Source organism: Grampus griseus (genome assembly GCF_964374135.1).
Source record: "Grampus griseus genome assembly, chromosome: 16".
Classification (NCBI taxonomy): Eukaryota; Metazoa; Chordata; class Mammalia; order Artiodactyla; family Delphinidae; genus Grampus; species Grampus griseus.
Genome location: NC_139010.1, coordinates 24,410,146 through 24,433,382, shown reverse-complemented (window position 1 = coordinate 24,433,382; position 23,237 = coordinate 24,410,146). Strand labels below are relative to the sequence as shown.

Here is a 23,237-nt window from a genome sequence, read left to right as displayed (position 1 = left end):
CATCAGCTCTTAATAGAAGAGAGAGGAGAAGAATTACCATTTATTGGGTGCATCCTATGCACCAGACATTTTGCATACATTGGCTCATTAATGGAGTTAAATGAGATTAGCTCTGGAAACACCCAAAGCTCAGAGAGGTTAAGGAAATTAGCCCAAGGTAACAGAGCTGGCAAATTGATAAATCAGATTTAAGCTGACATCTAAGCCCCTACTGTCAACTCCAACCTGAGTTTGGAGGGGAGAAAAAAGCACAAAAGGAAGGGAAGGAAAGGACACCGGGAAGACAGTTCTGGGCCTCAGAAGACCCGCTTCATCTTCTCCATTTGACCCAGGACGGTGCTGGCAGCTGGGGAAGGAGTGTTATTGGCACTGGGGAAGGAGTGTTATTGGCAACAGCATCCTTCCAGCTGCTCCTCCTCTCTTCTCTCACACTTCATGTCCAAACCGTCAGCGGATCCTGCTGACTTAGCCTTCAAGATATCTCAGTACTCTGACCACTCCTCGGAGGCTCCACTGCCTACTCCCCAACCTCACGTCTCTCACCTGGATCTCTGCAACTGCCTTCCTGCTGCTTTCCCCGACCCCGCCTTGTACCCCCCTCCCCACAGGCAGGGTCTTGCACATCTGCTCAAAACCCTCCAGAGCTCCCGTGACAAGCTCTTCGGCCCCCACCAGCCACTCTCCCTCAGGCCTCATTTACAGTCCAAGTTCCCTCCCTCAGCCCCAGCCCTCTGTCCCCATTGCTGCTCCTTGGACACCCCCAGCACCTGCTTCCCTCTGTCCCGAGGGCCCCCCCAGACACCCACATGCCCACCCACTGGCCTCCTTCAGATGCCAGCCCCTCAGTGGGGCCTCCCCTCAGCTCCCCACTTCCTGGAATTAGCCCAAGCCTAACTCCTTTCCTGCTTTATTCATCCCCGAGCACTTAACACCATCTGCTGGACCACATACACTTCACTCATTTGTTTGCTGTTTCTCCCTTCAGAATGCATTCTGCTTGAAGGCAGAGACTCCTGTCTGTCTTGGTCTCTGCTGTATCCTCAGCACCTAGAATAACACGTGGCACATAGTAGGTGTTCAATAAATGTTTGTTGAGTGAATGAAAGACTATGAGAAAATGGGTGACATTCTACTTTGAGACACTATCGATCTTTACGGATGTGCTGGCTCGAAGTCCAGAGTGTGACATTCAGGCTATAGTATGCATAGCTATGAGGTCTGGTGGCTCTAACTGAAGATAGATGAAAAATCATATAAATGGCCCAATGCTATTAGCAGGGAAGAGTCTAAGGACTTACTGTGTGCACTGACAGGTAGATGCTCGACAAATATTTATTGAATGAATGAAAAGGAAAACATAAGCTTTTTCATCAAACACTTCTGAACCAAAGAACAGAGTCACCAGTCAACAAAATCTGAAAAGGCCAAATTTTGTTCTATTGTATTATGCACAGTTTAGACTTTTGCCAAGTGGAGGCACAGGAACTACTATTATTTTGATTATACAAACATTATAATGGGGCAGTGTAGTGAAGCAGAAAGTGCACAGCTTAGGGTTGAAGGACGTCAGGGTATCCTGGCTCCCCGCTTGGAGGCTGTGGAATCTCTGGGTTACTCAGGGTCTTCCAGCATCAGTGGGTGGTATAGATCTAAAGGTTGTTTTAAAGCTTCAGTCACCATTTTCAAAGTCCTTCCTCTCCCTCCCAGCCAGGAGATTTTTCTCCCATCAGATTCCTGGGTTTAAAATGCAGCCAGGAACCTGCATTTTAAAAAAGCATTCGCCAGGCCTTTAGACCTGCTGCTGAAAGACTGGCTGAAATCCTGCTCCTCTGAGTGGGCTCTGGACCAGCAGCATAAGCATCACATCACAGCAGTGTGTTAGAAATGCAGAGTGTCAGGTGCTACCCTGAGACTGGTCAACAGGATCCTACCCTTGACCTTGTCAACAAGATCCCTGGAGTGATCCCCACTTTGAAAAGCAATGCTCTATCACACTTGATTGGTTTCACTTTCAGAGCCCTCCAGTCCTTCTCTCCAGCCTCCAGAGCAACAACAAAAAAAGCTAAATGTAAAGTTACTCAGATAGGTAAAGAACACACACAACAAAAATACTATCTTTCAGTAAAAAAAATAATTTTAACAACCAACATGGGAAACTCTTTCCTATGTATTTGCAGACAGAGAACCACCTCTGTAAAGGAGAGTAAAATTAAAACGTTGCCGGCTTCATGGAACCAACTGAAGATGCTTTCAATGCTGGGCTCAACATTATTTATGGACATTGAGCCCTAGGTTCAATACAGCAGGAGAGCTGAGGTTTAGTGAGGACCGTGAAGTAAAAGTGAAGACTCCTGTTACAAAATGAATAGCAAGCCCCTATCTTCCCCACAGTTTGTCTTTTGTGGGAACCTAGAAATTTACGTATTACATTTGTCTACAGCAAGACACACCTTTCTTGGGGCTGGTCTAGAAAAGACACTTTATTGTGGATTCTCTTCCTTCCATGTTGATCCTCTGCCCTTATGTGCTCTTCCCTCCCCTAAAGCCTGCAGGAGTTGGTTTTAGCCAAGCAGGCAAACTGAAACCCCATTACCGCGCACAGCGACCTTGAGACAGCCACGGGCGAATCAAGGCTTCCCTGCCCAGCCTGTGTGCAGGGGCCGAGGGGAAGGTGAGATCTGGGAGCGGGTTACCTGCCCTGCGTGTTCACGTTACCTGCCAGGTATTCGATGACCGCGGCCATGTAGACGGGAGCACCCACGCTGATCCGGTACTTGAACGTCCCTTTCTTCAGGTACCGCATCAGCCTCCCCACGGGGAAGATGACCCCGGCCCTGGCTGAACGCGACAGCTTGGACATTTTCTTCTTCCCGCTCCGGCCCGACATCTTGCCTTAGTTTTGCTCTCAGCTTGCTTGACACGGTGGCCTCCCGGCACTAACTCAATGCTGGAAAGGAAAGGTGGCAGGGTAAGGAAGGGCGACTGGCCTGCAGCTTGGGAACCGTGGTGTGGCCACAGAGCTCGTGTGACATGCCTGATAGCCCCGGGGAGGCAGCCCAGAGCTGGCTGCCACCGCAGGGTGCTGCAGATGGGGAGCGGGGGTTCGGCAGGCCCACCCATGAACAACTCCCCACCCCACCCATCCAGCCCAGCCTCCGTAGGAGAGGCCAGAGAGAGAGGCCATGGTCCTGTGGTCAGCCTCCAAAGAGGTCCACTTCAGCATCCCCAGAACCTGTGAATATGCTACTTACATGGCAGAAGAGACTTTGGAGATGTGATTAAGCTAAGGATGCTCCGGTGGGGAAGATTATCCTGGATTATCTGGGTGGGCCTAATGTAATTGCAAGGGTCCTTGTAAAATGGAGGGAGGAGATGAGAGTAGTGACAGGATGACAGCAGGAAATGGATTCTCCCCTCTTAGCCTCCGGAAGGAACCAGCCCTGCTGACACCTTCACTTTAGCCCACTGAAAATGATTTTGGACTTCTAACGTCCAGAACTGTAAGAGAATAAATTTGTATTGATTTCAGCCACTAAATTTGGGGGATAACTTGTTACAGCAGCAAGAAGAAAACTAATATGGTTCCCCTTTGCCCTGATTTGCTCCTGCCTCTTTTAATAAACAGTACAAAGTTAATATGGCCATGGCTATCATAATGGTTAGCTTTGACCCACAACTCAGAGCTGATGTACACTTCTCAGATGGAAGCACTTTTCTAAATTCCCTAATAACGTAGTATTCTTTTTTTTTAATTTTTATTGGAGTATAGTTGATTTACAATGTTATGTTACTTTCAGGTGTACAGCAAAGTGAATCAGTTATACATATACATATATCCACTCATTTTTTGATTTTTTTTCCCCATATAGGCCATTGCAGAGTATTGAGTTCCCTGTGCTATACAGTAGGTCCTTATTAGTTATCTATCAGATAGATAGTAGTGCATATATGTCAATCCCAATCTTCCAATTTATCCCTTCCCCCTGTAGCATTCTTAAAAACAGAAACATGCCAGAAGAGGCAGTTTTATTGACTATGCTAAGGTAGAGTAACAGCAAATTAAAAGCCAGAATGCAACCCAAGCTTTTGCTCCTTAGAATGGGGAATCAAGGTTGATTTTGGGGAGAAACTTCAGAATCAGCACGAAGAGGTGACTTCAGTACAGTGCACCAAGAGACACGTATATGATTCTGTGTTATTTTAGGAAGCTATCTTTTGTGCAAAGATAAAATAATTATATACTTCTGAAAAAGCCTTTGTAAGGCTAAAACTAATTCAGAGAATTGTAATGGAGCTAAACCTGTTGGTGGAGGGAGTACTGTAACCAAAAAAGGAACATAAGCCAGAATAAGTAAAAGCAAATTACAAACAAGCAGAACCAAAGAAAAGGAAACAAAAATTTTCCAGGAAAAAATGTTAATGAATTAAAGCTCTCTGGCCCAAGGGCAGCATCATTCTCAGTTGCCATTTTCTCTGGGGATGGAAAATGAGAAGGTCAAAAAGAAATCGAAATCGGTTCTATCTGTTGAGGCAGCCATCTCAAATTTTGGCTCGGTTAGTTTACTGACAGCAAAGATGGCAATGAAAAGGCCTAAGAAAGTGGGTAAGAATATGATGGAAGAAAGTGCTAAATAAATGCATGGCTAATATGAAAGATACAAACCTGGGATTTCTTTAATCTGGATGGAAGATTGAACATAGGGCTCAGTTTTCTAAAGTACCCGATAGCTCTGTATGACTGAGGAGTTTTATATGAGAACTGTGGAATTTAGCAACAAATGCCATTCTCAACACCCTCTTATCTCTGAGGTAAATGACGTGAGTTTGAGGCATATTACTATATACTTGACATACGTTCTTTTTGTATGCTCATATGTACTTACTACCCTCCTATTTTATGTGACGTTTTGCCACCAAGAGATGTAGGTATTCATCAAAGTTAAGTACAAGCAAAGATGAGCAAATAGCCTGAGAACATTATCTCTTTCCCAGTAAGGCACACGGATAAGACAGCATCACTTTTTTTAGAACTTCCACATTTCTCTGCTTCTGCTGCAAACTCTCATCAATCCACTTACAGCTGTCCTCTCTGTGACGAAGCAGGTAGCTGCATATTAGGATTATAATCATCAACTCATGTTGAAGAAACTTAGGTCAGGCATCGATGAGTGTACAGAGTACCTGCTGGTAGTCAGTGCTATCCCAGGGGACAGGAAACACGAGAGCAATGTTCAACAGTCCCTGCTCTTAGGGACAATTACATGGCACATGCTGGCTACGTGCTGGTGGCGTTCAGAATGGGGGTGGCCCTTGGTGTAGTGGAAAGAGCCTGGGACCAGGCAGGAATCCCTGGGTGTGGTCCCACTTCTACATGACTAGCTATGGGAGCTGTGTGTGTCATTTGAGTGGCCTCATCTGTAAATCAGGGAGGTGACTGATTGATCCTGAAGGCCCCTCTGGTCTTAAACATTCCAGTCTTCGGAACTGCACTTTCAAATGGTTCTGGAAAAGAAGCTCAGTCTCTTTAAGAAATAATATCTGAAGAGTTAAGAGCCTGTGCAGGTGCATAAAGATGTGTTAGTATTGGTGACTCCACTAAACCGATTATTAGTTACTGATAAGTGGGGGGAGGGGAGGATTAGTAGGTCTGGTTGCCGAGGAAACCACCTGAAAAGCCCATCACAGGATGGACATGCTCTGTGGATACCGTACGATGTGCTGGATGGTCATAATCTCTCCTACAGAGAGAAAAATGCACGGAGCACAAACACCACAAAGCAGGACCCCTTCATCCCCCCCACCCCCCAGTACATTTTTCTCAAATGAAAACAGACAGGGAATGACTAGGTGTGCAGGATAAAGCCACCCAGGGACTTTCCCAGTATCAGTCAAGTGGAGTCACGAATTGCCCTAAAACTTGGAACTAAGGACTGGCAGTAGAAGAAAAACGGGACTGTGGGGCATTGATGCCTAACACATTCATGAAGGTAAGATAGGAAAGGAAAGGAAAGTCAGGGTTAGATCAAATAGAAACATACGAGCTGACTATTATAAAATGTAGGGATCACCCCAAACACAGCACTTTGTAACGAGACTTTCCTTCTTTGGCTTCCAGACTTTCCTCTAGGTTAGGGCCTTAGAGCTGGGGATGCAGCGCCATTTGAATCTAAGTGTGAGATTGACCGTTGCATGTGCTTCAATAGGACTAGAGAGCTCTTTGTGTCTGGGGACCCATCTTTTCGATAGGGAACCAGTAACCAAAACCACTCACCCTGGCCAGGCACGGTAATAACCGCTTGCATAAGTTGTCTCATAACAGAAGGTCCTGAGAAGGAGCACGATATGTCCTGCCAGCCTCCCAGGAACCCTCACGCTGAAATCCATCTTTGCTGGGAGATGCAAGTGCCGCCAGGGAGGACCCTGAGTCAGATCAAGTATGGGCACAAACAAGATGATTGGGGGCTTCCCTGGTGGCGCAGTGGTTGAGAGTCCGCCTGCCGATGCAGGGGACATGGGTTCGTGCCCCAGTCCGGGAGGATCCCACATGTGGAGCGGCTGGGCCGCTAAGCCTGTGCGTCCGGCGCCTGTGCTCCGCAATGGGAGAGGCCACAACTGTGAGAGGCCCGCATAACGCAAAGAAAAAAACAAAACAAAACAAACAAAAAAAACAAGATGATTGGCCAGAGACAACCCAGAAAACGAACTCCACCACCATCATAAACCCTGAGACGGCGAGCCACGTGGCAGAGCATTTCTCCTGGGTTCCCTTACCCTGCTGCTCTCTGCCCAGGCGCCCCTTTCCAATAACGCCTTTTGTTCTGTCAGTAGGTGTGTCTCCTCGGACAATTCATTTCTGAGGGTTAGACACGAACCCGCTTTTAGGGCCCTGGAAGGGGTCCCCCTCTGGTAACATTTTCAGCCATCACTCTGAGTTTAAGCAGCCAGGTGCCTAATTCCTGGCCCCGAGGGCTGGGAGGCCCCTGCACATTGTAAGAATCAGACTACCTCCAGGAATCCTTAGGGGAAGTAGAGAGGAGCTGACAGGTCATACCTGCCGGAACCCACAGATGGAAGGAAGTGTTGAGCCTCCTTGGCCCACTAGAGAGAAGACCCTACTTTCTAAATCCCCCAGCCCCCCAGCCTGCGCCGGACTCTGCCTGCAGTGGTGAGAAGTGATAACCTCTAACTTCCTTCTTTTCTAGGCCTCCCCTGACTCTATGCAGTCTTGGGAAGTCAGGAGTTTAAAAACTTGAATGCGTTTTTATCTACTTCCTGTGAATCTGAATCTCAGTGGAGGGCCACTCCTCGAAAGAGGACTATTGCGATGTGAAATCTGTTTCCATCAGACTAATACTTAAATGTTTACATTTATTTACCTTCTGCTCGAAAACAAGTTTTGTTCTAATTAGGCAGAGCTTAAGGACTATAGTACATGATGTTTGTTTATAGGTTCGAAGAAAGAATATGGCTGGATGCAGCTCTTCCAGTGGTTATACACACTACGTGGAGGATGTGAGAGGAACTGGGAAGCAGACCAGATACCACCTAGATCCGCATCATACCTGTCCTTCCACATCTGAAAGACCAAGGTATGACCACAGTATAAAGTCTCATAATTACTCTCAAAGTGAACAGAAGAGTTTTAAGCATGTTAAGTTGGGGGGTGGGGCAGGAGAATAAAACTCAGGGAAGCAGCAAGGAGAATGCAGTGTTGCCTGCTTACTCCTTTCACCTCCAGGAGCACGGCAGTTGGTAGAACACCGCTGGTTTTGTGTGTGCTGGGGAAGTATGGGACTCTGTTGTTTCAGGATTTGTGTTTATGTTGGGGTTTTAAGCCCGTAAGAACACCAATGAGTTAGATTTTACAGGTATCACAAGGGTAAATATTAAATTGCGGCACTAACTCAGACATGGACGATAAACTCACACTAGCCTATTTAAATAACTATTGTTATTTCATTGATTTTATGATGTGCCTTTTTAAAAAAACATTTGACTGTCTCTAGAAATCAGTATGCATCTTGCAATCTGTGACATCAGAGATTCCATGAAAGACAGTATTTATGGAGCATTTATTATTGAACAAGAAATGACATTAGATGTTGTGGAATATACATGGCCTCTGTCCTCAAATGTTTTCCAATGAACTTGCATGACAGCTTATAGTAAAGTTTTAAACAGATGCTAGAGCCATGGGTTCCAGACTGTGTGCCAGGGGACCCCGGGACACAATAGCTAATGGTTTTTTTGTTTGTTTTTTAAATTAATTAATTAATTAATTTATTTTTGGCTGCGTTGGGTCTTGGTTGCTGTGCGCGGGCTTTCGCTAGTTGCGGCGAGCGGGGGCTACTCTTGGTTGCCTTGTGCGGGCTTCTTGTTGCGGTGGCTTCTCTTGTTGTAGAGCACGGGCTCTAGGCATGCAGGCTCAGTAGTTGTGGCACGCGGGCTTCAGTAGTTGTGGCCCACGGGCTCTAGAGCGCAGGCTCAGTAGTTGTGGTGCATGGGCTTAGTTGCTCCGCGGCATGTGGGATCCGTGTCCCCTGCACTGGTAGGCGGATTCTTAACCACTGCGCCACCAGGGAAGTCCCACAACAGCTAATGTTTAAGCTTGCAAGTGAAATACAGTGATAGTCAACCTCTGTTGGCCTCCACAACTACTAGTTCATTGTGGTTCCACCAGAGGTTCAGGGTAGATTGTACTATCTTTTGTGTGTGTGTGTGTGTGTGCTATTTTCTTTTTGGTGATGCCATATCTTTTGCAAAGCTGAAATTTTGGCTGTTGTGATTAAAAGCAAGTGCTGGGTGAAAATCACTGTGGAACAGAAAATGAGAGTGGCCGTGTCCAATCTAATTCCAAGGTGTGAGAAGTCGTGTAATGTCCAACAGGTGTACACACCCTCTTTGTAATTCATGGTTATTTAAGAACAGGATGCAAATGTTCTTTGTTTTTCTAATTCATGTGTTATTATTTTTTCAAAGAGCTACTAAATTGTCAGGACAGAAATACTTATTAGGTTGTTGAGACCAAACCAATTAATAAATGGAATGGAAAGCATTTCTTCTGGCTTAAGGGCTCTGTGAAAAAATGGCTGAGACCCTAAGTTCTCTGTGAATCTGTACAAGCGGAAACATAATTATGACTTGCTCAGGGCCACCCTAAAGCGAGGAAAACAAGAAAGTTAAAGAAGTTATTTAAAATTCTGAATTTATCTTTAAATCTAATACTTGCACACAGTAAAACAAAGCAAAAAGGGTAAGGAACTTTATTTTATTTCCTTCATTGATTGCCTTGAAAACTGTATTTTTATTCATTTATTTATCTATCTATACATTTTTGGCCGTGCCGCATGGCTTGCAGGATCTTAGTTCCCTGACCAGGGATTGAACCCGGGCCCCGGCAGTGAAAGCACGGAGTCCTAACCACTGGACCGCCAGGGAATTCCCGAAAACTTTAAATAATACACTTCAATCTCCATTTCCAATTCCACCAACTTTAGGGACTGTGTCCTAAGCCACTGTCATGTAAAATGAGGATGTATCGGCCCCAATCTTTCCCTGGTCCTCTCCTCCCGTCTTTACCTCCGTACTTCCACCTCTGTCTTCTGTACTTTCCACTATCCCGATTTATCACATTTCTATTTTGCTCTGTAATCACATAACGAAATCTCCTGCGTTTTGTCCCTAGGTATAATTTTGAAAGTTAAATGCCAATGAACAGCATTTATATGATGAAGACTCTGTAACTCTTGTTCCCTTCAGAATCAAGTGGATGTTAGCTTCACATTTCTGTGGTCCAACACTAGGACCCTTGTGTCTTAGTATCAAGAAGTGGAGTCTCTTGGTTCTGAAAACATGTTGTTCAACGTCATTCCACATTTTACTTGGCTTCACATTTGGATCATGTCTTCTCGTAAAGCCTCCCCCACGCGCCCAAGTTACTACGGGCGTACCTCGGAGATACTGTGGGTGCAGCTCTAGGACACCCCAATAAAGGGAGCCACATCAGTTTTTTGGTTTCCCGCACATATGAAAGTTACGTTTTCACTATACTGTGGTCTATTAAGCATGCAATAGCAGTGTGTCTATAAAAACAATGTACATACCTTAATTAAAAAATGCTTTATTGCTAAAAAAAAATGCCAAAACAACTAAAATAGTAACATCAAAGACCAACTGATCACAGATCACTATAACAAATATAATAATGAAAAAGTCTGAAATATTGTGAGAATTACCAAAATGTGACACAGAGACATGAAGTGAGCAAATGCTGTTGGGAAAATGGCACCGGTAGATTTGCTCAAGGCAGGGGTGCCACAAACCTTCAATTTGTAAAAAAAAGCAGTACCTGTGAAGTGCAGTAAAATGAGGTATGCATGTAACTACAATCGATCCTTGTTATGTGCAGTAGTTCTGTTCTATAAAGTAGGCAGGACACTAAATTAGTGAGTAGTGAACAATTGTTCCTGGGGAAACAGGGTTAGGTTGCTGTCAGCCTCTGATCACAACTTTTTCATCAATGGATCAGTACAAAACCTTGTTTGACGTATGTTTCTTTTAGCGACACCTTATTTAATATGAATTGTTGATTCATTAACATTGAACTCGCGGCCAGCAGCACAATAACTCTTGCTTGAATACAGCTTATCTAACACACATATTTTCTACATAAGGCACAGCTCAGCCTCCTTGCGATTAGGAACACTAGACAGCAGTTCAAGACTACACTTGGAGGCCATTTTATACAGTGAAATCACTAACAGAAAGCACAAAAATGTGAAAAACGTGGCACTAAATAGACCATGAAAAAGACCCTCGTATGCAGGGTGGGAGATGAAACAGGAAGGTAGAGTGTGGCCTTGTTTGACCTCAGCGGGTAAGGTGTGCAGTGGATGAGTCGGTTTTTTCTGCTCTGTGCCTGTCTTTGAAAGACCACAAAAGCGCCGTGAGTATTGATTTTGGGTTACAAATAAATTTCAGTGAGTAGGCAAGTTTGCAAATATGGAATCTGTGAATAATGAGGGTTGACTGTACTTCTTCTCTGTTCTTGTTGACGAAAGAGAAACGTGCCTTTACCATATTCTAAAAGTCACCCAGCTTCTCAGTCACACTGCTCTTTGCAGGGGGCACTTTTTTCCCAGAGACTTTGTTCTTGAAGCCCTCTGAGCTGGGCTCCAGTTTGGAATGGTTCTTTTACCCAGTGGTCATCTTTCCCAGCTCATCCCTGATGCCTTGGCTTCTTCGTTCTGGGCTTTCTCCCTTGTTTTCCTTTTATCTGCCTCAGGTATCTCTTCAGAGACAGTACTGAGAAGTAAATTTTGTTTTCTTACACAAATGGAATTGTCTTTATTGAATGATCTTTGGATTATTATTTGGTAGAGTTTCTAGCATCAAAATTGCTAGCATCAAAATCATTTTGCTGCAACGTTTTGAAGCCATTGATCCATCATTTTTGGCATCCGGTGTTACAGAGAAGTTTGGTAGCCCCCATCCCCCAAGCTTTAAAATTTTCTCTGTATGTTCTAAAATTTCACAAGGATGTATCTAGGTGTCAGCACTTGATGATAAGCCTGTTCAATTTGAAGACTATTCATAACTCCTGGAATTTTTTTCCTGTCATGTATTTGATTATTTCTTCCCATCTCTTTATTTCTCCCACTTCTCCCTTTACTTGTCTCTTAGTGGGATGCCTGTAAACCAGGTCTTGGACCTCCTAGATTGCTCCCCCCAGTCTCTTAACCCTTTTTTTTAAGGATTTTTTTGATATGGACCATTTTTAAAGTCTTTATTGCATCTGTTACAATATTGCTTCTGGGTTTGTTTGTTTTTTTAATGTTTTGATTTTTTGGCGCAAGGCATGTGGGATCTTATCTCCCTGACCAGGGATCGAACTCGCACCCCCTGCACTGGAAGGCGAAGTTTCAACCACTGGACCGCCAGGGAAGTTACAAGTCCCTTAATCTTTTCCTTCCATTTCTCAGTCTTTTTAATTTTTATTTTGGTAATCATATTGTTAATTTCCGAACGTTCTTGTTCTCTGATGTTTTTTTTTCATACCATCCTGTTCTTTTATGAATGCACCATGTCTTCCAATCTCTCTGAAACTAGTTGGGATGTGTTTACATCATCTTCTTTCTCTAAATTATTTTATCCAGTCAGTTGTCCTATTTATTTATTTTCATCTTTTTCATGTTGGCTTTTCTTACATGTCTGGTGATCTTTGGTCATGCGTTCATATTTAAGAATGAAAGACAAGGTTGCTTATTACAGGCAGATGGGATAGAAAATCTTTCCTCAGATACTGTTTGGTAGGCATGGTTCCTGTTTCGGACCTCTGGGTACATGTGCAGGGCATGCCAATTAGCAGGCATCACCTTAGGGTCCCTGGTTAGGAACTGAGAGCCCTCAAATGCCAGAATGAGGGAATTTTACTTGGTAGAGCCATACCCATCCTCCAAATTCTAGACCTGCCCTGTAGTTGTTCAATTTCTTTAGAGAAGAAACCTCAGATGATTAGTTTGGAGGATAAATGCTAGATTTGCAGAAGCTCTACTAGGAGTAGGGGAGGGAGAGAGGCCAATTCACCTGGCTGTTGTGGAGACAGACCTTCAATGACTCTCCATTTTTCATCCTGCCCACCTTCAGGGCAGCTCCCTCCTGCTTTTATTCTTAGCTGTGGCTCTTCCTGTGATGCCATCCACATGTTCCTATGTACTTTCAGTCATAGAAAGAAATTTGCTGAAATTTGCTAAAATCTCCCATTTGCTGATGACTGTCACCAGCCCCTGCCCCTTTGTTGTGAAGTGTTTATTTTCTTTTTAAGTTTTTACCATTATTTCTGTGGGCTCTAGAGAAGGAAAGCTCATGTGCTCAGAGTCCGTCATTTAGAACTGGAAACCAAAAGTGTGACTTTAATTTAACATCTTAAAAAACATCATTTGGGAATTAGCCTAGTAAAGTACACTAGTAAAAGGAAAAGTTCAGGTGTTTTGTAATTGAGTAAGAATGTCATACTGAAAAATTTAGATTACTTTCATCACCAGGTGAGTCACTGGAAACTAACTGGTCCTGAGATAATTGAGAAATATAAAATTTCATATCAAGAGACCGTATAAGACTCACTAATAAAATCAGACCCTCAGTGTGTCTGTATTTGCATAATTTTAGCATATGGGATTCCTATAAACAATATTTAAAACTACACTGTAATCCCAGATGGGAGAAGAAAGAAAGGCAACATCCTAAGCATTTGCCCTTATTCAATGAAGTGCTCTTGGTGAGAAACAGCAAACTTAATACACTGATTGCCTTCATGAAAAGACAAAATAATCTGGTTTCTTTAGACCACTATCTTCCTTTAATTTAAATAAGTTCTTACTCAAGCATAAACAGCTGATAAAGAGTAAACTATTTTTTATGCCTGAAACAACTTCTTGAAGTTTTTATTATATGCAAACTGAAGAGGAACAAGGCAGAGTAGCCAACTGGCAAGATGGTCCATTAGCAGCCGCCAGCAATCCTGATTTAAATGACCAGTTTTTCTGCTGCCAAGCTTTTGCAAAGTGTTTTTTAAAAAGAGAGAGCAGTCAACACTTGAGATTTAATTATAGGCCAGTGTATCACAGGTGAAGTTTGGTTGGGCTGATGAACCACCGTGACAAAGGATCTAGAATTTCAAAACAGCTTATTTTATTTATTTTTTAATTGGAGTATAATTGCTTTACATAGTTGTGTTAGTTCCTGCTGTACAACAAAGAGAATCAGCTATATGTATACATATACTCTTTTGAGATCATTCCCTTCAGAAGTATGTAAATCAAAATGCTTTCATATATACATTATTTTAAATCTAAAACTGAGAGGTCTTATAGCTTTTTAATGATGGAAATGAATTAAAAAAACTTTAAACGTTTTCTGTAAGGTTCATAAACATGAAATTCATAGTGTCACCCCCTAATGGATTCGTTTTAAAATTGCTGAAATTTATTCAATTTATTCATTTTTAGTTCCCATGATACTTCCCTAATCTGTAGTATTATGCTTCAGAATATTTTATATTGTAAATATTTATGAAAAAACAAAGTAGTTCTGCAATGAAGCATCTTTACTTTGTCAGTTCAAAACTATCCTTTGGGAGAATAAAATGAGATGAAATAAAACTAGGTAGGACATAAGGGAATTCAATATAATTATATTAACTATATGTAGAAATATATATATATATATATTTTTTAGAAATATATTTTTAAAGGGTATGAAAAAAGTCTCTTAGCCTCATACCTGATAAAATTCTAACATATTTTGGTGTGTTACCCTTAATACTGTATTAAAATAATAGAAGTTTATTAGTATTATTCTGTAGCTGTGAAAACCATTTTCAGTAGTCCCAGCTAAATCACTTGCTCTATTACACTTCTATTTATGAACTCCAAGGGCAAATCATTATTGCACAAGTAATATTTTCCAAATCATTTTCTTCCATGGCCACCTTTAAGTGAATGAGAAGAGTCAATAATCTTATTGTCGTATATGTTAAAGCACAATAACAATTTATAACGTAAGAGCTGTATCAAATGCAATTTCATTGAAATGACACTCGGATCAAATTAATCAAGTTAACCAACCATGAACATTAGAACCAAGCGTTAACTCAATTTATTTAAATTATACTATTGGATTACAAATCATTCCCTTTTAAAAAAGCATTTCAAGTCCTGTCCTGGAATAATCTGGCGGGAAACTCAACTGCCGGCACATTCTTTATAATTCAGAGTCAGAGGATATGTGGCCATCTGGGGCACTCTAGAAAGCGTGGGGAGCAGAGCGCGGGATGCAGCAGACGTGGAGTAGATTTAGGATATCTGCTGCTACTGCAGTACATGCTGACTTTTTAAGACGTTTTGTCTTTGTTGAACCAGAGCTAAGTTTTGTTTTGCTTTGTTTTTGCTCCTTTGTTATTAGCCTTATGTTATTTTCTAATATAAATATATTTGGCCACCTATGGTACTAGTTGGATGAGAAATGAATATAAATGAATGAATAAAAATACTTTGAGCTCTCTTTGATTCTGAGTTAGCAACGCACCCCAGAAGAAAATGAACCGGTTTGCCTTCCTGAATCTATTTATTCACAGAAAACATAATAAAAACAAAACTGTTCACTGGGTCCAGCCGGCTTTCGTCTTTTTGCTCTTTTGAGAATTAACAAATCGGAACAGTGGACAAGCTATCCTGTCTCCTTAACATCTAATAGTTTCAACTTAATAGTGAGGTGTATTGTTTTACAGTGATCTATCTTGCTGCCCTGAGCAGGGGACTAGCTTTGAACCAAGATGAGCTGCTCAGGGAGAGCGAGGGGATGTGGCAGCTCCCTTTGGCAGTGGGTGAGTGGACCAGTACCAGTCGGTGGGTGGGCTGCAGCCCCTGGTGCTGCCTGACCCACCAGGGGCTCCCAGAGACATCCATGACTGCTGGGCCAGTTGTGGGCTCTCAAAGCTAGAGCAGACTGTGTGCTGAGCAGAGGCAGCTGCCCCGGAACCGCTCTTCCTCCATCCCTCCCCCTGCCTGCCTCTCCCCACCCTGTTTTCCTTACTGTCAGTGCTAAGGCAGTGGCTGCACTGCGGGGACCAGTGGCTGGGGGGCCGTTGCTTCAGTTGCAGTGTTCTGTGCCGGTGACAGGCAGTGTTGCTCCCTGGTCAGAGCTGTGAAGGTGCATGTTGTATCACCTGCACCAGGTAAGGGCGACGGCCAGCCGCTGTAGGGTGCATCATGGTGGGAGAATGGAAGGTACAGTGGACGGAGGAGTGGGGGACACAGTTCTGCATCGACCAGCTGCGGCCCTTAGGCAAATCAGCTGACTTTTCAGAACCTTCCTTTTGCTCAAACAAAGCCTTTCAGAAGCTCTAATATGTATAACACACAGAAGGAGGGGGAGTTATGCTGGTTGGAGTGGGGAAGGCCTGGGAAGCTTGATGGCTTGGTCCCCACCCTTTCCTGCTTTGGGCCTCTGGGCCCTGTGGCGCTCCACTGGAGAACCATAGCACCAGCTGACCTCTGAGGTCCCTTCTGACCTGAAAGTTGCTGCTACTCTAGGATGATGCTCAAAATGTCACTCCTTCTGAGCCCCGACCCTCCATCTGTTACTTCGTTCATAGAGATGGAACAATCAGGTAGAATTAAATCACATGCCGGTGATCTTTCCTTCAAAGTCACTATTTCATCACCCATGATAACAACAGAAAAGAAAAAGTGGGCCTGAAAAGCTGCTTTACTTTGTTTATGGCCTACCTCTTCTCCACCCCAAGACAATGATCGACATTGTTTACTAAAGAACAGCAGAGGTGAAAATCCAGTTTAGAAGCAAGGGGGCAATGATGACCACCTCATTGAAATTCTGGAAAACTGGTCAATTTGGAAGTTTAGCACTCTGGTGGGGAACCCAGTGAATTATTGTCTGATCTAAAAGTTTATGTTGTGTATGGTATGAGCTATTGGAATTTACCTTTTCATAGTCTACCACCACTATTTACTGTAATGGTTTTATTGAGCAGTGAAGGCAGCAAAAATACAAGTTACGCAGTTCTGTGTATGAACCATTACTGCTGCCAGGCCAGTGAACGCAGGGCCTGGGATTTCCTGGAAAAGTTTGGCTTCATTTTATTATATTTTTGTCCTGTTGTCATGGAAATAACCCACATTTAGGCATCGAAACTATATCATCAGGACTACCTCTCATATCCAGAAACGATCTCCAAACCTTTGGTCAGACCGTGTATTGCAATTCTGACCTAAACAGTACGGTCACTGTAGCTTATTCTTGTGGCATCACAGAATCAGCTGAAATAAACGTCCCTGTACGAGGCTGGTGGTCGTACGCCTGTTTCCACACATGTTCTGTCAAAGCATGGGAATTTTGACTTGAATGACTTATTCCATTCCAAGTCCAAATTGGCAATGCCAGTCAAAATAAATTGGGCAAAGTATGATGGATGGTGAGATGGATAAATGAACAATAAAGGCTTCAGAGAAACCACCAAATTTATCTTATTTAATACTTTGTGACAAGACAGTTTAAAGTACAGTGTGATGTGGCTCAATCCGATGCTCTTTCTTTTATTGACATTGGTAAAATAGTGATGCAAACAGGAGTTTAAAAAGAAAATCTGCACACACTAATGTTAAAATGAACATAATCTGAGGACCACTGGAACGCCAGCACCTCCTGTGCCACCACATGCACATGAGGATGTGGGGCCGTGGAGTGAGGCTGCCTGGGCGGGAGTCCTAAATCTACCACCCACCAGGTGACCTTGGGCACATTTTAACCTGTCTCTTCGCTTCTGTAAGATGGGTATAACAACCATGCCTACCTATAGGGCTGTCGTAAGAATGATAAGCGTTGATACCTTTGAAGGGCTTGGAACAGTACCTGGCAAGCAATAAGGCATTTAGTAAACATTAGCTACTATGACTTATTTCCACAAAAGAAAGTTTTAGAGACTGTTTTCACAGAATGCAGGCTAACATTTTAATTCAAAAGTGACTTTTATAATACTATAGTGCTGGATTTGTGTATAACATGAGGCTTAAAACTCAGTGTTGTCTTTCTGCTTCTCTCATTGGTCTTAGGAGGCAATGTAAAGGGGTGGAAAAGAAATAGTCCTGGGAAAATGCTAAGAGCCACATACTCTACAGCAAATACTTTTGTTTTTCCCAAGGCTGGGCACTTTGGGCCCCTCTTGTTCTAATCCCATATTCCCCACCTTCCGTCTGCCTGGGAACCCACAATTATCGCAATGTTAGACCCACAGGATTTCACAAAATCTAAGACTGAAAAGGACCTGAGTGATCAGCCATTTAGACCACTCCTGCCCAATTTTAGCCACAATAAAAGTGAGGGGTTGTGATCATTGAACGACTTGTCCATGGCTACATGGGGACTGGGTGAGACCAGACCCAGTCCCCTCACCCCCACTTCTGGAACCCGGGTCTGGGGCTGTTTTCTCTTATACTTTGTTGTATGTTTCATCCCCACTGGCACCTAGCATAGTATTATGTACACATTTGACATTCAAAAAATATTCCTTAAATGAGTAAATGAATAAGTGAAACCAACCTTAAATATTTGTTTTGAAAGTACTTTGGAGTTCCTTCTGTAGTATTTGGGGCGGGGGGGAATGAATTATCTTCTCAAACACTTTTTCCCCCAACCTAATTCCCAATATGCATACCATTGTGCATCTAGGGGAAAACCAATCCCCCGTCCTCATGTTTCCACTACATTCTTTTTTAAAATGCCACCATCCGATACCATTGTTAGAACTCATGTCCTCATTTTTTCCTTCTAAACCTAACTTAGGATATTCATAGAATCATAGTGATGAAAGCAATTGTGACCCGTTCATTTAGTTCACTCCCCAGCCTGAACCTGGGCAGGGCAGGCCAGGACTCGAGGGAACGCACATCACCGTGCTGAGCAAAGAGGAGGTGCTAGCTAGAGCCCGGTGTCTGCATCAGGCTTCCTTCTGCCTGCCTTGTCTCCTCTTCCCCTTCCCCTCCAAATCCTGCTACATTCCCTGTGAAGCCTCGCCCAAGCCTTCCCATCCAGCTTAGAATTCTCTTCTTCCTTTAAAAACTGTCATAGCATTTTAATTATGGCTTTTATTACACATTATCAATCACTTGTAAAGTAATTGTGTTTAGTTATCCAAGCAACATATAAATTAATCCAAGTTGTAAAATTTCAAATATTATAACAACGGTTATGGATGGGTATGATTAATATAATTAAAGTCCTCCACGATGCATCTAATTCTTGTTTCTTTTAGCGGGTGTCTTGTTCTACACCTCTCCTATCCATTTTTACTTATAGAAATTCATAGTTTTATTTTGTTTTTACAAAAATGGTACCATTCAATATATATTGTTCGGTAATTTGCTTTTTTCATTAATAATGCATCTCGGTGACCTTTCTGTCTTAGTAATATATAGACTTACTTCATTCTTTTTAACTGCTTCCTAATTTTCCAGAAGATGTACCAGAGTTTATTTAGCCATTCTCTATTGATGGCCATTAGGGTTGTTTACAATGTCAGAATCACCAAAACTCTGCCATGGAAGGGAATCACATAATCTGTGTACACGCCTGCCTGTTTCTCTAGGGTACATATCAAGAAATGGAATTGCTGGGTCACACAGAATGTGCACATTATTAATTTTAACAGTGCCAAACTGCCCTCCAAGTTGGCTATATTAATTTACACACCTGTCAGCAGTATATAAAAGAACCCGTTTTCCCACTAGCTTGCCAATCTTAATCACTTTCCCCCTTCTTTTACCTTCCTATATATTTTATTTCCTAGGTTTGGGGGTGTAAGCTCTCTGAGAGCAGGGCCCATGATCTCATATTTGCATTTCTTCCCCCATCCAGAGGGGTTTAAAAATTGGTGCTCCATAAACACCTGTTGAATGATCTCTAACCATATGTTTTTCCTTCATCTCTGGGCAGTACACACTTTTCAGAAGCATTTACCAAGACAGCATCTAACTTTGAGAATGAAAAACATTCTAAGAAAGTTGGTTGATTCTTTTGCACATTCCTCACGCTGAACAAGTTACAGATATCTTTCATTTAGAGTTGCCTAAGACAGGATTCTCTCCTGCCTTGCTGGCAGGGGGTAGTGAAAACAGACCTGGTTATCTCAGACAATAGCTAGCAGCGTGTCCCACCCACTGGGAAACGGCAGACCAAAGGCGCCTCAGAATCCCTGGGAACTAGACAGAAGATGGAATGGTGAAGGAGAAGGGTCACAATCTTTGGAACATTCTGGATCTAAGAAGGTAAATTCTTTTATAGAGTTTTGAAATAGAGGAAACCATTAATAATGTCTAAAGCATGGCAATAAATGGATCCAGGTGAGGAGGAACTGTGACCGGGTAGGAGAAACTGGAGTGAAGAACTGGGTATAAGGAAATTTGGATACAGGAAATAGGGGTTTTAAAGGTGTGAATTACGTGATTCAAGAGATCCAGGCCTATATTTATTTATATGATAATCTTGGGCTAAAGCAATTCTAAAAATGCACGAGCGTAGTTCCAAATCTTGGCGCTCTGAACATTTATTTGAAAATAAGAGTTTTCCAAAGGGGTAAGAGATAACTTTCAGCTAAATAAGAATTGAGAATTACGTGTAGCTTGGTTTGTGTTTCACAAAAGAACTGCTCCTAAATAAGAAACATAAAGGAAGACACATGTTCGCTCTTGATAATGTTTCTTTTTCTCTCACCTACTGAACCGTTTCAATAGCAACTGCGCAGCCCAGTGAGGGTATGATCGCATTTCGACACAAACAAATGAGAAGTGAGGAAACCATTTGCCTTGCTGGCCCGATTGGGGAATGGCCCCCTGAGGCTGGACCGATACACCTCAGTTCATTGGCACTGTTGGAAAACCCAAACTGCCCTTACTTTACCATCAGGGCCTCGGGGCTGTGGTCCCCGCTGCACTCCCTTAACCAGACACGAACCCGCGGTTTGGTTTCTCGGCTCATCTCTTTTCGCCCCTTTCATCCCTTCTCCCTCCGTTGCCAATAAACCCAGCAGTGACCGGGCCTAAATCAAGCCCGCTGTGGCCCATTTTTGGCCAGGAACAATCAGCGTCTGGAAACTACTGGAGGAGGCAGCGCGTTTGGCCCTTTGGGGTCTCAGTGCCACTGTTGTGTGGAACAAAGGGGGCAGGAGCAGAGGGCGCCCCCAGGAGGAATGGCGGGGAAAGACCCCCGTGGGCGCGATTAAGGAGGCGGGCGAGGCTGGAACTAGGGTGCTCCCGGAGAGCGGGCTAGGCGCCCGGGGAAGCATGCCTGGTCCCCGCCCGCTGCGCCCCGCACGCGATTCGCCCCGCATCTGGCGGCCGGCGCAGCCTTTTCCTGCGTCGCAGCCTCTTTACTTTTATTCCTCCCCCTTCGATTATTATTACTATTCTTTCCCGCGCAAAGCGGGAACCCGGGACTGCCCAAACGAGCGGCGGAGGGGCCGCCATTTCCCCGGGAAAGCTCTGCGCGCGTCGGCACCGGGCGCCCCGGAAAGGGAACCAGAGGGGAGTGCCCGGCCCCGAACCCTCCTCCGCGCCGGCCGGGGACTCACAGCCACCCGCGGCGCCCCGCTCACCGCGCAGCAGCCCCCGACCCACGCCTCTGCCGCCCGCGTCCCCGGCCTGACCTTCTGCGGCGCGGCCCACCCCCGGACCCCGGTCCCTTCCCTCCTACCGGCGCCTCCGCGCCCCTTCCATTGTCAGCCCGGAGCAGCCGGCACCCGACCTGGGCACCCTCTGAGGCCCCCAGAGCGGCCTTGCCCGGGCTCTCTCGGCCCCTGCGCAGACCACCGCCCCGGACCAGTCCCCCTCGGCGGCCGGGCGCCTCCCTTCTCCCCCTCTGCGCCCCCAACGCCGCATCTCCAGGAGCCCTTCGCTCCCTCGGGACAGCCTCGCCCGGGGCTCGCGGCTAGACCCCGCATCCCTCCTCCCTCCCTCAACGCCCAAGATGCCCCCGGCTCCTCGCCGGCCACAGGAATTTTACCGCTTCTTTAGCAAACGACCCCCCCTTTATTTCTTGAGGAGGCAAGTTGGGCAGCTTGATTTATTAATTTGTCTTTCTTTCTTTTCTTTATTTATTTTTTTTTTTTTGCGGGGAGGGTCAGCTCTCTGGGGAGCGCCCGCAGGGGCTGGGCGGTGAGGAGGGGCAGGGGTTCTCTCCAGCCCCTGCACTGCCCCCGAGGCGCGTTTTGTTTCCAGACCCCGAAGCCCCCTGAACAATAATGCCACCGCCATGGCGGGCTCACCTGGTGCTGTGCCGCCTGCTCCGGGCGCCCGGTGCCCTCCGCGCGCCGCTCCCAGGGCGCAGGTTCGGCCCGCGCGGCGCCGGTGCCGGGCAGGACTCTTTGCCTTTCTTTGGGTTCTATCTGTGCGTGTCAATGGCGGCAAGCGGCAGTTCTCCGGGCCGCGGATAGTAGCGGGGGGAGGAGGAGGAGGGAGAAGGGATTGCTCCTTCTCCACATAACCACCTCTAGGAGGAGTCGCTCAGCCTCATCCCCCGCCAGCCCAGGCTCCGCGACGGGTCCTGGGCTTTCGGTGGGGCTTGATGAGCTATTGTCCTTCAGGAGCATTAATGATGAAACCGCGCGGCCTCCGCGTCGCTGGCGGATCCGCTGGGTGCGCTGAGGGCCACTTGCTACGATGAGGCTTTCCCCAGAGCTGGGGACAGAGGCGCTATGGTCACGATCCAGAGTCTCCTGTTAGCAGGATCCACCTTTGGTGGAAGAAGGCGGTGTGGGCGTTCATCCGGCAGTTCTAGGGAGAGCCTTAGAAGGTGAAAGGGAAAAAATGCCACCTTCGATGGTCTCGTGTCCCTAAATAATAATAAATACATTAACGATTGTGTCCACCACTGGGACGATAGCATAGCATAGGGTGGCCATAGCCACGACAACTGAGAATTTATATCCATGCCTTCATCTTAGCTTTTTATAAATTAAGACAATCCAGCGTTGTATATTCTTTGGAGTAGCAGATGTTTGTTTTCATGGGTAGGACTGTGCATGGACCTAATTTTTAATTCAGTTGCTTTACAGTGTGTTAGTTTGTAATCTCAGCGGGTATTAAGACTAGCACGAAGCTATTCTTTTAAGGATTTCTATTAGTTTCTGGAAAAAAATATTTTTACAGGGGTGTGGTGGACAATATCAGGTGTGAAAATGGGGTTAGTAGTTGCTCTGTTCTACTGGAAGCCAGTGCTGTCCTTTGTAACTCTAGATGTTGGCCAGCGCTTCATGGCTTGGGGGGCGGGTGAGTCAAAGGAATTTGTTTATTTCAGCGGGAAATGCTAACTTGCTATGGGCCATCCATGCTTCCTCTGATCTCCTGCTCAAGTAAGTCAAAGGACTAACAAAAGGAGAGGCAAATTTTTGATGTCTTCACAAAAGAGAAACCCACAGGAAAACACAGTTCTCCAGCATTGGCCAAATAGATGCATTTCAGAGCCTCTTCCATTTGGCAATATTATGTGTACTTACACCTATAAACTTATAAATGTTTAGGCAATGGGGAAACTTGGGGTGACTAAAAGCCTCCAATAGACTAAGTCCACTCCCCTCTGGATTTATACTAGTTAATCAGGGCTGTTGGTGGAATTAGTAGATGGCGCATTAGACTGGGTGCATGTCAAAGTGTTTTCTGAGCAATCAGTTG

General features: G+C 44.7%; 1 protein-coding gene across 1 annotated transcript in view; it reads right to left on the bottom strand.

The window, feature by feature from the left end:
* Window positions 1-21,980, bottom strand: part of MACROH2A2 (macroH2A.2 histone) — a 53,489-nt gene extending 31,509 nt beyond the window's left edge. The window contains exons 1-2 of the mRNA XM_082672987.1: window positions 21,833-21,980; window positions 2,716-2,947 (exon numbers count right to left, since the gene is read on the bottom strand). Coding sequence (XP_082529113.1) covers window positions 2,716-2,887 — 172 coding nt within the window. The 5' untranslated portion in view covers window positions 2,888-2,947; window positions 21,833-21,980. The remainder of the gene's footprint in view (window positions 1-2,715; window positions 2,948-21,832) is intronic.
* Between the last annotated feature and the right edge of the window lie 1,257 nt (window positions 21,981-23,237).